General features: G+C 45.8%; 1 protein-coding gene across 1 annotated transcript in view; it reads right to left on the reverse strand.

Annotated features, from left to right (window-relative positions):
- Positions 1 to 16,391, reverse strand: part of VIRMA (vir like m6A methyltransferase associated) — a 1,848,046-nt gene that overhangs the window by 117,394 nt on the left and 1,714,261 nt on the right. The window contains exon 25 of the mRNA XM_069621370.1: positions 4,659 to 4,799. Within this exon, the coding sequence (XP_069477471.1) occupies positions 4,659 to 4,799 (141 nt within the window). The remainder of the gene's footprint in view (positions 1 to 4,658; positions 4,800 to 16,391) is intronic.

Here is a 16,391-nt window from a genome sequence, read left to right on the forward strand (position 1 = left end):
GGAGGGATGGAGAGGCCCTTGAGGGCCATGTAGGTGATCGTGGCCTGGCTCCAGCCTGACATCTTGGAGGGCTGGGGGCATGAAGGGCAGGAATCAGGACAGCCTCTATGTTAGTTTCCCACCGCCTCGCCACTCCCCTGTCGAATATATGATGCTCCAATCCATTCTACCATCCTTACTTCAAACTTCAACCAACTAGGCAACCGTGCCCAACATGGTAGCACCCCCAGCCTCCCCTCTTGTTCCTCCCAAAGCCCCCAATCCCCTCCTCCCTACCCCCTCCCTCGGTAAACTCCTGTCTATACCCCTAATCTTCCTCAACTGTCCTCCCAGTTCCTTCCCGGATCGCCCCCATCACCTCAATTCCCCCCCCCGTCCCATTGCCCCTATTCCCTCCCCTGGACCTCCCCCAACCAAGGTTCGTATTCCCTTTCCTCATAACTCTCGACCTCTGAGCCGTTCCTCCACCCTCCTATCCCCCCAGTGGATGATTGTCGCTGGTCTAAGGCCCAAGGCCTATGGAACTTCAGTCAGGGGTATGGCCTCAACATCAGCTCCAATTCCATCACTTCAGCATCTTCATCCTATGTTCAACTAATCCAATTCCTTTGCAGAATTCCCATAAATCCTTTCACTCGCCACCCGTAGCCGCTACAAATTCGACTAATGTTCAGGGATGCCACTCAATCCCCCAGCATTGTTAACCTCTCCCATCACTCATTAGGAGTATTTTCTACCTTATCAGTTGCCACTTGAGTCCAGTCTCGCCTTACATACTCAGTTGTTATCAACCCCCAATGCCAGAATAGCATCATGGCATTCCACATCCAAAAAAGAAGAAAAGAAAATGTGAAATCCAACATGCCCACTAAAATCCCTTGTCCCTACCCTCCTCACCCTTCTTCTACCCCAAAGATATATAACCATGTAATTTCTTTGACCATTCTTTTTTGAAAATATGTTTTTAATGATGTTTATACACAAGCAATGGTTATACAGCAGGCGATTAACTTTAGTTGAGTTCAGCAATAATTCCACAAAAGATACCTAATGGGGGGCCCCACAAGGGGGTAGCACCCTAGATTCACTGATTAAACAATCGTTCCTTTGCTGAAGTAAACCAATTTCTCCAGATCACAATATAGAACCTTTGTTAGGCCTCCCACCCACTCTTACCTTCTCCCCCGGTTGGGTTGATGGAAGCATTATCGCTTTTCAGGGTTATTGCGTGTAGGTCAAGCAGCAGGGCTGATGTGTGAAACAGAAAGAAGCCGCTCCGCGGGATCTCCCATGCTGGAGCGTGAGGGTGAATGTGGGGATATAGGGTAATGCGGTCATCATGCTTGTGGAGCATCTCCGTTCGTATGTTTTCAGTAACGTTCCATGAAGGGCAGCATGTGTTTGTGATTCCAGTAGAATGGCTCTCAGGCTTTCCATTTCGTACGACTTAGCTAGCTATTCTTGGTGTGTCAGAAGGCAGTTTCTTTTTCAATAGGGAGTGACACAGACTATGGATGCCAAAAAAAGGTTTCTCTACATATGTGGCAAGAGTGTATAGTCTTGCTTCGTCCCCTCTATCCCAAATGGGACCAGCAGAGGTGTTCTGATCCCTAATAATTCTGTCTATAACCTTGATCCACCATAGCACCTCTTTCCAGTACTGGAGTGCTAGGTCAATAGGGCATCTCTATCTTTATCCCTACTTTGGAGATGCTCTATTCACCTAGCACCACCTGAACTGCCCTCTTCCCCAATCTCCCCGACATAGACCATTTTCTGTATACTAAAAAACAATAAAATGGTCAAAGAAATTACAACTGTCCATATGACCCACTGCCCCCGCCCCATCCCCCCAGATCTGCACACAACAATCAGGACAATCCTCCCAGTCCTATTCACAGAAGGGAAGCCACCTCAAACCATCTATTTTGTGGTTCCCTTTGGCTGGCATAAAATCACCTCAAGTATAAACCAGTGAAATAATTCTATTGGCAAAATCTCTGTGTGTCAAATAGTCTTTGGCCCACGACGTGAGGTTTTCTTTGTGATTTATCTGTATCTTCGTTCATCTTCGGGTCTCTGTACACTGCTGCTACTTGATATGACACAATGTCATCTCCTCCTCTTCCATGGTTGTAATTCTATACTCCATTCTGACGCTCTCAAACAGAGAGAATGACAAGCCCCAGAGATACTGTATGTTACATTTTGTCAACCACAATGTAAGGGCTTTATGAATTCCTCCTTCTTTATTGGAGTTACTGCTTGGCAAATCTGAAATCTAGATTGTATTCAATTACAACTTTTTGCATTCCGTGCAGAAGCTTTACTTTTCTCTATGCCAATGGAAGTCTGCCGCTATGAATCTTGGAGCTTTAGGAGGGCTGCCTCCTCTGTGGGCCCTATCAATTGTCACTTCCTTTCCCCCAGAATCTTCAAACAGAATCTGAGGGCCAAATCAGCCTCCTATATGTCAAGGTCCTTAAAGCAAGCCTCATATCTCATTCCCATCAGATCTGCTTATCTTTGAATGTGTTGATGCATGACTTCAACTCTGCCAGTGGGGCCCTCAATGTCGCTCCTATGGAACTTCAATTCAGCCAAGATACCTTTAATATATTTTTTCGTGGCCACTCCAAAAAGTGTTGTTTCCATTTGGTGACTCAGCTCAACTTTCGCTGCATCTTGCGAATGGTCCCTTCCACCGAAACCGCTGCACAGTGTCCATACAATGTATTGTTCTTGCCCTCCCTCCCAGCTTCTGCAGTCGCAGATCAGTTCCCTCCAGTGTTGCTGTGGTCAGAGTTCAAATACTGTTCAGGGTCATGGCTTCACTTTCAGCCAACTCCACTACTGGGCCCACTCAATTGCTCAGGGTGTTTTCTCCACTCCGGTGTCTTTTTGTCTCACTAGGTACCACAATTCCCTTCAAAGTCACAAGCGCAGCATTTCACCACGGTGTACACAGTACTGATGGCCCTGTTTCTTCTATTTTTCCCCATACAGTCTAACTCTCACCCCTTACCTTCCTCTCTCCCTACACTTTAGTTTCATAGTCCTGTGCCCCTACACCCACAACAACCAAAATCTCACATGTTTCCAAAGCAAAACTACCTGGCAGACCAGTCCAAATGCTGTGCTACCCGAGAGGCTCCTCCTATTCCCACGGGCATCAAAGTTACTGGTCGTCCCATGTTGCAGCAGCAATTAAACTTTAATTTTCTTCCTCTGCTACGCTTATGTCTTGGGGTAACCAATCCCCCCTGATTGATAGATGCTGACTAGCCAATTTCAAACTTATGAAACCCTCTCTTTCTTTAGGCACTGGCCACTGTGGTCACAGCTAGGCATGTAAGCCCCTCTCTGTCTAGCGTCTTTCAGTGGGGACTCACCTAGCATTGGGGAGCTTCACCACACAGCTCACTGGCTGCCTCCCACCTATGGACCCAGGTAGAAGGTGTGCACTGTTCTGTGCAGCTGCAAGAACGCCGCTTGTATCTCTCTACCAGCTGTAGCTCCCCAAAAACTTTAGTCATGACAACAGTGGGGGTTTGGGGAGTGTACAATGTATTTGCTTTTACCTTGGGCGACTTGACAACCAACTTGTGGGGGGAGAGGTCGGGTTTGGCAGAGCTCAGCACTCAGGCTCCCATATTGCCTTTGTCCTCTTGTGGTCTGTTTATTTCTTTTTTCACACATAGGGAGTACATTTTATTAGATTGGTAGTCACCAGACCAAGAGCCTTGGCCAAGTTACAATACTGCAATGCCCTTTATGCAGGGAAATCAAGAGAAAACATTTTAAACCACCCTTCCCTCCCCCAAACTTATTCAAAGCAGAACTGCAAGACTGATTCTAGGACTAAAAAGGAGATGCAGCAGTTTGCCAGGTCTTGAAGCCCTTCACTGGTGCCGATAGATGGCAGAGTGGGTTACATGGTTCTGTAACAAGGAACCTAAATACTTTTCTAAAGAAATCCATTGTTACCTCCCCTCAAGAAATATAAGCTCAACGCATAACTGATGAATCTGGGTGACAATCCCTAACAAAGTCCAAGAGGAAGTAAAACATTGTGTGCTCTAGGTCTTAAACTCTGGTGAAACCTCACAGAAATGTTGAATCCCACCAAGAACCAACTACACTTCTGGAATGCCCTAAAATTGATCTGTTCAGCAAAGCCTCCCTATATGAGTAGTCTAGGTTTATCCAAGACTCCTCCCATAACATGAATTGTATCCAGGGACTAATTGTATAAGGAACCGACTGGCTCACAGAACCCATCATACACCACTATGACTCACCCCTGCCTTTCCAATTCAGCACATATTCTCAAACACTGCACTAGCTCCTCTGCAATGGGGCCACTTATCCTGTTGATATAGTAGTGTACTTTACATTATTGTGTTTCTACCTCTTCCAATTGCTGCACTTGTCCCTCATGAATGCATGTGGCAGGACAATTGTGAATAATCTTGTATTCCATCTTGGTTCTGCCTTTCAACATCTGCCTTTTCCTTCTGTTTTCTACTTCTCCTCCTATACTTTCCAAAGTTGTGTTGTGCTCTGAATACAAAGCTAGCTGCTTGGTTGCTCATTTCTTGAACCATACTGTTCAAAGTTCTTTTTAATTCTTAAGCTTCATTCACAAAGCCACTTACCTGTAGAATTCTGCCGTAACTGTGGTGGCGGACCCCTGTTGAAATTACTCTGGCCCCCACGGTTTTCATTGTAATTTCCACGTGGTGTATTCTGAGCACTCCAGCTTAACCCTCGAACTCCTTCGCGCCGATTGTAGTTTGCTGGAGAAGTAATGAATGCATTTCTATTATAATGCAGTGGTGTGACATTATCATTTTTTAATTCTCAAACACTAAAGACTACCAGAAAAACGCATGTCTATCTGCTACTTCAATTTGGAGCAACAACTGAGATAAACCTACTTTAGGCCATCAAAGTATTTGAATGCATGCAAGTCTTCCTTCAAAAGATAAGTGCTAAATGTCAGGTCAGTAACTTCCTTTCCCTACAAGATCTCATCCATAGGGAGCAGTTTATTTTGAAGGAATAAGAAGCCATACTCAAATTTATTATAAGTGGTTTAGGAGTGCAGCAGTCTGAAGAATGCTGCTACTTTCGAAGGCTACTTGACCAACGTAAGCATTAGCATCCAGGTAATTGTTGCAACGGTTTTGAAACCATCTAAAAATGGGACTGTACACATTTTCCCTAAAATTATTTTGAATATTGCATTCCAAAAGAAGTAAGGTTATCAGATTGGCAATCTATAGTACAAGAGACAGTGTGCTACTTGGTCATTGAAACGATGGGTAACTTTATGCATGAAACTATCCATCATAATTACCTTGTAGAGATCTAGAATGAATACAAATGTGTTGGGATTTCCTGAATCCACATGGTTTGTCTTAGTAGTGGTTGAATACTTTTTTTTATATGAAATGGAAATCTAGTCAACATTATCCTAGAAACCCTGTTGAATAGTAAAAAGCTACCAAAGAAAGACACTCAATTTCATAAAATCTTCTAGTAGCACTCATAGTCACTAATGTAAACCTCTTAGGTTAGTTCACAAGGGCTTGATCAAGAAGAGTACGGAAAATGTGATTTGCAAAGGCTCTTCCTCGCCTCTAAATACTGAATAATTACCAACTAGTAGGAAATTAGCCATAACATTTTATTTTAAGCAGATAAGGAGATTCTGATGCAGGAAAACAATAATTTTCAACGACTCTCTGAACTAGACATACTATTTTAGAACAGGCCTCCCTTCAAATCTCTTTTCTGCTGAATAAAGGTGAGGCCAGCGAAAAGCGTGGGGATGAGAAAAGTGACAGACGCAGACCAAAAAACCGGAACTGGTCCGAAGGCAATTCTCCACAGCTGTACTACCCATTAATTGTGGGGATTGTTGCTCTGTCTCTGGTGGAGGTGGGGAAATTGTTTGCATACTTATCCCAGCCCTGCTCCAGGGACAGACACTGGAGCGAAAGTATGCAAATTAGCAGAGAAAACACATTGTAGAACATAGAATGCAAAGTTTGGCATGGATACCACACGTTTGGAGGTTTAAAAATAAATAAATGGAGCAGGAGAGATTTGTATTTATTTATGCATTTTTATAAAACACGAACATAGATATCGAGTGTAGAGTGCTGTACAGATTGTCAAATCAAATAAAAATTGAATAGAAACAAAATATATTTAAGTTAAAAATAGCAATACTAATCCTAAAAATATAGATTTAATTTCACAACACTCGCGCAACATCACAATATAAACGAATACATTTATAACATCATTATTTCAGTAATACATCACCTAACTATATAGAAACAACTAAAATCAACTTGTCTTAAAAGCTGTTTACCAAAACTATGATTTCACAGCTTGTCAAAACTTCAGATAGTCTGAAATCAAACGTATCTCAATTAGTATCCAATTCCAATATTTTACAGCAGCTCCTGAGAAAGAATGATTCATAGTTACTGTCCATTTCAAATTGGGGAATTTAGAAACCTAAGGATTTCTTAATACAAATCCCTCCAGATATTTTCAGTGTTCCCGATAAATCAGAAGGAGTATTAAGATCAAATGTTATCTGCTTAATACACAGCATTTTAAACTGAATTATCTGGTAAATCGGAAGACAATGCAGAGCTTTGAATATGGGTGAAAAATGTTCGAATTTTTTCACGCCACGATCCATGCGTGCAGGAGCATTAAAAAAACGCTTTTATAGGGGCGAGTATTTAAAAGGGCCAATAAAGAGTGAATTCCTGAAATCAGTGCTTGAAAGAACAAAAAATTGTACAAGTAAACAAAAATGTGATTCAGTTAAGTACGGTTTCACAGCTCTCTGTGAAAACAAATGAAAATGTGCGGTTTTCACCAACCAATTAACATGCAGAATTTATGGTAAATGTGAAACTAAAATAAAAACCCAACTATTTTGCTGAACTAACAAAATCTATACAAGAGGCTCCAAAAATCTTAGCTAAAGTGTCAGCAATTAAGGGATTTTTATGAGCCAAACGAAAGGAACAAAGACACTGGGGCGAGCTGGTGTACAGTCCATAAAGATGTCCAAGCGACAACTGTAAAAAGCCCACGGAATGGAGGAACACAAAAGGCACACAAATTGGCGGAATGTACTGTCCCCCGCAGCCGATCCCAAAAAGCAAAAAAAATATAAGAAGAAGAAAAAGGAAAGGACCCTGCAGTGCCTGTTCCTGATCACGGAAGTGAAAGGGAACAGGCGTTGCAGGGACACAGTGAGTCGGCGGCCGCCGCAAGGTATGAATGGGGTGGGGGCAAGGGTGTGTGTGTGTGGGTAGGAGCCAAGTCAGAAATGTTCAGCGGAAAAAAGACCAAAGGTTATTTCGGAAAAATAATCTTCGGTCTTTTCTCCCCCAAACATTTCGGTCACGGTCTTTCAACCGCGATCCTATATATATAGACCTGAAAGTAAAGTTACAGTGATCAATTATATTTTGTCTGGATTTATAGAGAGCTGTATACCAAAGCGCATAACAAAAATATTACAACGGTAAGAATAAATCGTAAAATAACAGGATAGTCCAGATGGTAAGGGGAGAGAAGGTGGTCCTAAGGCCAGATCGAAAAAGAGGATACGAGGAAAGAGCAGGAGAGCGTTCCAATGAAGTGGAGCCAAAAGAGAGAAGGAACGAAAACAGGATGGGCACAAGGTTATCAGAGAACAGATAAAATGAACATACTGGGAGCGAAGAGAACGAGAGGGAGAGTAAAATGACAGCAAGGAAGTGAGATAAGAGGAGCGAGATTGTGGAGAGACGAAGACAAGACAGAGGAAATTGAAATTAGAGTGAAAAGGCAGCCATTGGAGAGAAGAGAGCTGAAGCAATTGATTTGCATGGGCGAAGCAAAAAAAGAAGGCAGATAGAATACTTAAAGTTATAGTTTATGGGGCTTAGCCGAGAAGCAGGAAGTCCAAATAGAAGCCAATAACAATAGAAAAGATGAGAAAAAAATAAAGGAAGAGATTAACAACTTAGAAGCATGACATTTGAGAAAAGGTTAGGCCTTGCGGATATTAAAAACACAAACTCTGCAAGAGCGAGAGAGAGGAGATACGGGGAGTGATGAAAAGAAAAGAATCCATGCAGACACCTAGATTTCACGTAGATGGAGAAATAGGAAGTGAGGACGCAGGAGACCGTGGAGGAGGGATTGTTGAAGCATGGAAGAAAATAACCTAGTTCATAGAAGGACTGAGAACGAGGTAGTGGTCCGCCATCCATGATTCGATAGCCAGAAGGCAAGAAGTCATGGTAGCATGAATGGAACAGGAAAAGGCAAAAAAGGATAGGAAAAGGCTGAGTGTCATCAGCATAGAGGTGGTGAGACTGCCCAAAGGATCAAATTGCAGAGGCAAGAGGACAGGTAGAGAGAAGAAACGCGGGCCCAGGACAGAACATTGACGGACATCATGATGAAAGGGGGAGTGTGAGGGCCAGCCGAAGAGAGAGTGGGCACGATAAGACAGTTAGGACTGGAACTAGTGCAGGACGGCCCCAGAAAACCCTAGCGAAGAAAGGGAGGAAAGAGGGAGAGAGTGGTCTATAGTATCTAACTCGACTGACAAATCAAGAAGGACCAAGGTGGAAGAATGTTTCACACAGCGTATAGGGAGAAGTGAGTCCCAGACAGAGTAGGGCAGTCTCTGGAGTGACAGGGGTGGAAACCAGATTGAAAGCAGGGGGAGACTAGAGTTAGAGGTAATAAAGGAGGAGACTTGAGAATAGACAAGGCGTTTCAAGAGCTTAGAAAGATAAGGGAGAAGTGATATATGGTGGAAATTGGGAGGGAGAGAAGGGTCAAGTGAAGGTTTCTTTAAGGATAGAGAGAATAGTGGCATGCTAAAATGAGGAAGGAAACGGTGAAGTTAAAAAGAGAAATATTAATCAGAGCTGTAAGATAAGGCTCATTGTTGTAAAGAAAAAGAACAAAATACATATAAAACCACCAGGTAAACATTGGTACAAAGGACACAAGTCACAGAGCAAGAAAACAAATATGTGCATCAAAATTCAACATTAGTAAAAGCACTGAATGATGGCTAGTAACAAGAGTGCACACACAGAATTCATGGTAAAACTAGGACGATCTGGAAAAAATATTATCTTCTGTGGTACTCCCGTTTATTGCCTTTGAAGGACAAGAAACTGGGTTAATTCTGCTGGGGCTCAAACCTGAAAACTGTAGGTATATGGGCAGATGCCCAGCCCATTGAGATGTAATAACTAATGATACCTGACTAAACCATTGCACTTGTAACATGATTAGAAGAGATAGCAGAGTCTAAAAAGCACTCGATTAGCAGGTTAGGGAGCTATGCAGTGGTTAAAAAGACATGGTGAGCAGATTGTGGGTGGTGAGGGGGGCATCTAATAGCAGATGCCAAACAAGTGTCACAATCATCCCAAAAACAAATTGCACAAATCTGAAATGGGAAAGCTTACTGGGCAAGGGTTATAAGTAGTGGGCTCAGGACTTATAATTTGACAGATTCTTCAAATATTTTCTAAGGCGACAGAGGCCGATTTGTAGAGTTTTGGGCCATTACTTTAAAAAAAATTGAATATCTTATGAGGCGCACAAAACGAAAACACTGGGCTAAAGATGCTGGTGTGGGACCTTAATAGCAGCAACATAATTGTGAGGGGTTGTCTAAAGGTGAATAATAACATTGAAAGGACTAAGCATAACATTCTTCATTCAAAGTTTGAAGAGAAACCCATCACAGATAAGATATCCCTTTTTTCTGCAATAAAACAAGAACAAAGAGCCCCAACCAGAAACCTGAATGCACACTTCGTAAATCCAATGAGCCCAATAGAGTTATGGATATTTTAGAGGGGAAATTTGGAACGTTCTTTTAAACTAATTTATGAGCAATTGCAGTTATCGGGTTATGCCTGGGTCTACAATCAATGTATTCCAGTACCAACTTCAAGAAGCGGAAGTTTTTGCAAACATTTGAACATTTTAGAAAACATAACCTATATGAAGCTCTAAATAACATTTTGGTCGACAAATCATCACCTGCATTAAACAATTTTAGGAGGGAATGCCTTCAGATCTTAGATGAAATTGGTGTTAGTAGTGAAATGCTATCGGAGAATCTGGTTCAAAGGAAAGAAGGACTATATTACTGTGCTCAACAGGATATAGTTCTTAAAATATGCCCTAATAAAACCATACCAAATTATTGTAATAAAGTATTGCACCATTCCTGATTATTGAAGATGGATTCCGGCTAAAAAATATACATACACATTCATGCATTTTAGGTTCAATATCTAACGTACCCTCGATGTCTGGGGTCCACGAAGAGGAATCCTAAGCATCGTAAAAGCTTGGAGACTGTATAAGTGTGCAGGGACAAAAGAAACTATAAAGCATATCATGTTGGAATGTGAAACAGTAAAATCATACAGGGATAGATACTTGGTAAGACTTACCACAACACAAAGATGGGACCTGAACCGTTTAGGAGTAGGTCTTCTTAATAGTAGGCGCGATAACTGCATTGGTACAGTTCACTCAAATTATTTATGATTAGGGGAATTTCTTTATGAATTAAGGTCACTGACGTAGACTGGGACACATTTGTGTATAATTTTATCTGAGGTAATAGAAAATAAAAGGTAATGAAATATACAGGATATTGAAACGAAAGAACAAGTTACTTTCTTACCTGGTAACGAGGTGGACTTGACCTCGGGATGGAGAACCCGACCCCCCTCCTGTGAGAGCAGATCATCTTGGTAGGGAAGACGGCGTGGAGGGCAGATGGACATGTCTAGAAGGTCCGGGTACCACGCTCTCCTGGCCCATGCCGGAGTAATGAGGATCATTCGGGAACCGAACCTCTGTAACCTCTGCAACACTTGCGGAATGACAGGGACTGGAGAAAACGTGAACACTAGTGGGAAGGACCACTCCACTACGAATGCGTCCTCTACGGCTCCTCTTGGAGGAAAGTCCCGCGAGCAGAATCTTTCACACTTCCGGTTGACACTGGTGGCGAAGAGATCCACTTGTAGGATCCCCCAAAGGGCAAAAATCTCCAAGAGCACTTCCTGAGCCAGCTCCAACTCATGAGAGACCGTGCTCTGCCTGCTCAGAGCGTCTGCAGCCACGTTTTCGTCTCCGGCCAGATGAACTGCAGAGATCGAAATTTCCTGCTGGATGGGCCAGAACCAGAGCTGCATCACCTCTCTGCACAGTGGGAGTGACTCTGCACCCCCCCCTCTTGTTGAGATAGTGCATTGCCACTGTATTGTCCGTCATGACCAGGACATTTTTCCCCCGGACAGAAGGCAGAAAAGCCTTCAGAGCTAGCCTGACAGCCCGCAGCTGTAACAGATTGATGTGGAGTCTGGACTCCGGCGGAGACCAACGACCGCTGACTGTCAACTTGTTGGCATGAGCTCCCCATCCCGTGAGGGATGCGTCCGTCACGATCGTCACCTCCGGCCAGGGTAGCCAAAATGGCGCTCCCCTCATCAGATTGCCTTCGTCGGCCCACCACAGAAGTTCCTGGGCAACCGATGGCAGCACCTGAACAAGATCTGACATCCTGCCGGAGGACTGCGACCACTGCATCTTGAGAGCCCACTGCAGAGATTTCATCCGCAGCCCAACCTCTGGCACCAGTAGAATGCAGGATGCCACGAGGCCGAGCAACCTCAAGAACTCGAATGCCGGGACACTCTGGGCACGTTGAAACTTGTCCATCATCTGCAGAATCTAATGAGCCCTCACCTGGGGAGGCGAACACTGCCCTAGGGATGTGTCGAGCACTGCTCCGATGTACTGGAGCCGCTGGGTAGGTGTCAAATGAGACTTCTTTAAGTTGAGGGAGAAGCCCAGCTTGTGAAGGGAGTGGCAGGTGACAGACAGATGATCCAGAGCTTGCTCGGGAGAGCGGGCCCTGATCAACCAATCGTCCAGGTTGGGGTCGACGTGAATCCACCCTTTCCTGACATACGCTGCCACCACCACCACCATTAGCTTGGTGAAGACCCTCGGGCGGAGGTCAATTCAAGTCGCCAACCGCTAACCTCAGGTACTTCCTGTGCTTGAGATGAATTGGCACATGAAAGTAAGCACCCTTGAGGTTGAGAGAAACCAACCAATCCTGAAGTTGAAGGGCTTGGAGGACTTCAGAAAGAGTAACCATCTTGAACTTGTCCTTACCCTTGTTCCTCTCCGCTATAGGCACCAGTTCTATGGCACCTTTCTCCAGCAGGGATAGGATTTCCTGCGCAAGGAGCGGATCCAGACTCTTCAAAGAGAGCTTCCCCGGTGGATTGTCGTGAGGCCTCTGCCGGAAAGGAAGACAGTAGCCGTGGGCTATGATCTCCAGAACCCACACATCTGAAGTAATGGCACGCCATTCTACCAGATGCTGCGCCATCCTTCCCCCAAACGGCGAACCATGGGACATGGCCTCATGACTTAGCGGAAGCGGCTGCAGCAGTGCCTGAGGGCAAAGAGGCAACTGCCCGAGCGGCTTTGGCACCTCGAGTACCTTGTTTTCCACCTCTGGTACTCCTACGTTGGCCCCTTTGACTGGCAGCTCCCCTCGATCTACCAAAAGAAGAGTAGTATCGAAAGGAACCTCCCCTCCATTACTGTCCCCTAGGACAGAAAGGCAGAGGTTGACGTACTGCAGCGCTCAAAGACTTGGCTGCAGCTTTGGAGGTCTGCAACCTCTCAAGGCTCTCGTCAGCCTTGCTGCCAAAAAGATGGACACCATCAAAAGGCATGTTGAGAAGCCGGGACTGTACATCAGGAGCAAACCCCGACTTCCGCAACCACGCAAACCTGCGCATCACGGTGCTCGCCACCATGGACCGGCTGACAGTCTGCCACGTCCATGCCCGACTGAACGGATTCACACATGGCATCCTTGCCATCTTGAACGAGGGCAAGAAAATCATACCGTTCCTCCCCTTCGGGAATATGTTCAGCCGCCAAAGAGACACAATTCCACAAAGTGTGAGTGACTCTTGCCAAGGCACAGAGTTGGCTGCCTTTAAAGCCATACCCCAAGATGAAAATACTTTCTTCGCCCTACCATCAAAGCGCTTGTCATCCCTGTCTGGAGGGATGGTAGGGTACACAGTCTGCTTCACTGGGGCCGTAGCCGCCTGCACCACCAAACTCTCCGGAGTGGGGTGCGTAAACAAGTAGCAGGTGTCGCCACTGGCTGGATGGTATTTTTTCGGTAGCGACTTATTCACTACCGGGAGACTCTCCGGAGCAGTCCAAGCCGCCGCCACCCTTCTTTGTAAAGCCATATGAAATGGCAGCACTGGGTTAGTGGGTGGACCTTGGTCCAATATATCCGTCAGGTCATCCTGCAGAAAATCCACAGGTGGAGCAGACCACCCCAAGTACTCAGTCACCCTCGACATGAGACGCCTGTACAAGGGACTCAGCATGTGTACCAGGGTCAGGCCTGCCAAATTCAACCTCCGGAGAGGTGTCCCGACTACTGGCGTCATGTAAGGACTGACGCAGGTCTTACATCTGGCTGTGACCAGACAACAGGTCATCAGGAACCACAGGTGGTACAAACCCCTCCCTTCCTTCCACCTCTGAAATGTAATCTAAAGGCTGGAATAAATCTCTGGATGAGGGTACAGAAAAAGGCTCAAATACATGCCTCACCGACTTACAGAGAGCCTTCCTCAGAGTTTCCACTGTCCTCTAGCAAATTCTCCCCAAAAAGCGTCGAGGGCGCTGATGGAACAGGCGTCGACGACTTCCTCGGAGCCGGAGCCTCGAGTACCTCGACGGACATGGCACCGACCCAGTCGAGGCCTTCTTAGAAGGCCTCATAGGCTCAGACGGTCTTGAGGGCGTCGAGGACCTGGACCTGGCATGGCTATGGCGATCCACCTTGTCCGATCGGGACCTCGACGGCTCCCGATGATCGCGCCGACCGCCCGAGCCCAAAGGCATGCGAGCAGTAGCCCTAGCTCGTTCCTTGCCGGCTTCTCTCGAAGGCGCGGACGGAACGGTGCCCTGCGATTCGAAAATCACCATCTCCTTGCGGAATGCATCCCATTCCGCCGGCGATGAATGCTTGTTGGGACAAGCTACACGCCGTCTGGCGGAGTCCTCTGACGAGGAAGGGGAAGGCGACTTCCGAGAGTGCCTAGAAGAGGCACAGCAATGGCGGGACCCACTCCGAGAACGAGACCCCCTGGACTTACGCCGATGCGGAGAGTCGCCCCTCTAATCGTCTGTCTAAAGCCCAGCGGATTTCGACTTACGGGGTTTGGAAACCCTACCTACAGATAACTTCTTCCGCTCCCGCAAGGCCTTCGATGTCAAGGACTGGTATTCATCGCAGTCGTCAGTGGCGTGGCTCTCGCCGAGGCACTAGAGGTAGACATTGTGCGGGTCCGTAAGGGACATTATGAACCACAGTCCCGGGACTTCTTGAAGCCCGACTCCGGGGTAGAAGACGACGAAGACATATTCTTTCAATACCAAGTTAGAAGAACCGATTCAAAGAACCGAGGTGCACCGAGATTCCGAAGCGAACACTTTCACAGAAAAAACGGAACTGAGGCGTCGTGCGTCCTACATATAACATCCGGTAAAGTCGGCTCTCGACGGAGGCCCTCAAGGGACAGCGTATCGATGCAGGACACCGAAAAAGTTTCCGAAGCAGCACAGCTTTGGACATTACTGTCAGATGTGGAATACGTTGGAGGACACAATCCCTTCAAAATGGTATACTGTATGTATGTATATGACATACATTACTCACCGTAGTCGTATTCCTGGCGATTGTATCTACTTAGATTCACATGCTGTGCATATAGTTCGACATCTAGTGCTAATCATGGAATATTGCATCTTTTTGTCAAGATCGAAAAGGGGCATTGACCTGGACATGTCTGTGTTGGGGAGATTTATCATTGTTAAGCTTCATCCCCTCTCCCAGGGAGACCCAAAGCACTTTTTGCTGGACTTCTGGACTTTTTTTCTTTAAATCCTGAACGAGTGGAGCCTTTTTCCACTCATTCATTCTTGCGGGCTCTGTCTTTTGGACTATATTCTTTGTATTCTACCTGTACTATGGAGTCTGTCTGCTCCATAGCTCTTAAAGGCATGTATGTTTTTACTACTGCAGCACACAGCTCCTTATGGGCAGTGTTGCTGGGGACCCTTCGGTTCCTCCTTTAAGATTGTCTATATCCTCAAGTAACTACAGTTCTTAAGGATAGTATCTCTCCCAAAACTCTGTAGTCAGAGATTGGCACACACCACCTTCAGTGGAGTGCCAACGGAATACATAGTATACCCCTTCTCTATTCTTGTGACTTTTTAGTCACACGGACAATCTTCTATTTCTGGCTGGTAGCAGTGGACGTGTTCTACCAACTATTATGTAATATATATACCGCAGGCTATGTCCATAGCCACGGTAGTGCACAATAGGGGCACCCAAGTACCAACTTGGGGCCTCCCTTATTTTTTTGCCATTACTAGCGTGGTTGTCCTTTGTTAGCCTTTCTTCTACCATCCTGGGAGGGGGACGTCAGTGTGTGGGTTTTCCCTTTGGCGGAAACGCTTGGGTATCTCCCCCTACGCTCCAGAGTGTCTGGGCAGGAAGGAAGTGGGGGAGGAGTCTTCTACCCCCTGTCCTTTGTCAGCCTGAGGGCCTGAATAGGACTAGCTCCGACAGGGGGTCTGGCTGTCCTGATTGGACAGCCAAACGCCCCTTTCTGTAAAATGCCGAGTGAGATTGCAGAAGAACGTGTGCTGGAACTGTATAAAAGGTGAGGCTTCTGGAGTGAAAAGCAAGTCGACCACTGGAAGATGAAGTAACCGAAGAATAAGACAACCAGGGACACCTGCAGACCCTTTGCAATACTGTGAAGCAACCACTGCTGTCCTGACCTTGTTTTCTATGCGACAGAGACGCTCCGAAGAGGATGACTTCACTTTGGCTGGTTGGAACAACCAGTCCCAAGACAAACTTTGAATTGAGCCATCTCCTGAGGTCCTAGGAGTTTCCAGAGCTGCGGAACCCCAATACCAGGAGATCTGCTGCCCATTTCGAGTACATCGTCGTGGAAAGGCCACATCCATCCAAATCTTTGCTGAACCTGTAAAGACACTCCAGACATCCGAGCCAACTCACCCAGACCCCCTCACCAGAGGAAGTGACTACAGGAACCAAAGATTGACCAGACAATCCGTGTCCTTTGTTGGTGCTGCAGAAAAGGTCCCAAAACTGCAGAGTGAACCAATAATTTGTTGAAAGTCATGCCCCAGGTCCTCCCTCGAGACTGCTACTGAGA

Source organism: Ambystoma mexicanum, chromosome 5q, assembly GCF_040938575.1.
Source record: "Ambystoma mexicanum isolate Mex_15411 chromosome 5q, UKY_AmexF1_1, whole genome shotgun sequence".
Classification (NCBI taxonomy): Eukaryota; Metazoa; Chordata; class Amphibia; order Caudata; family Ambystomatidae; genus Ambystoma; species Ambystoma mexicanum.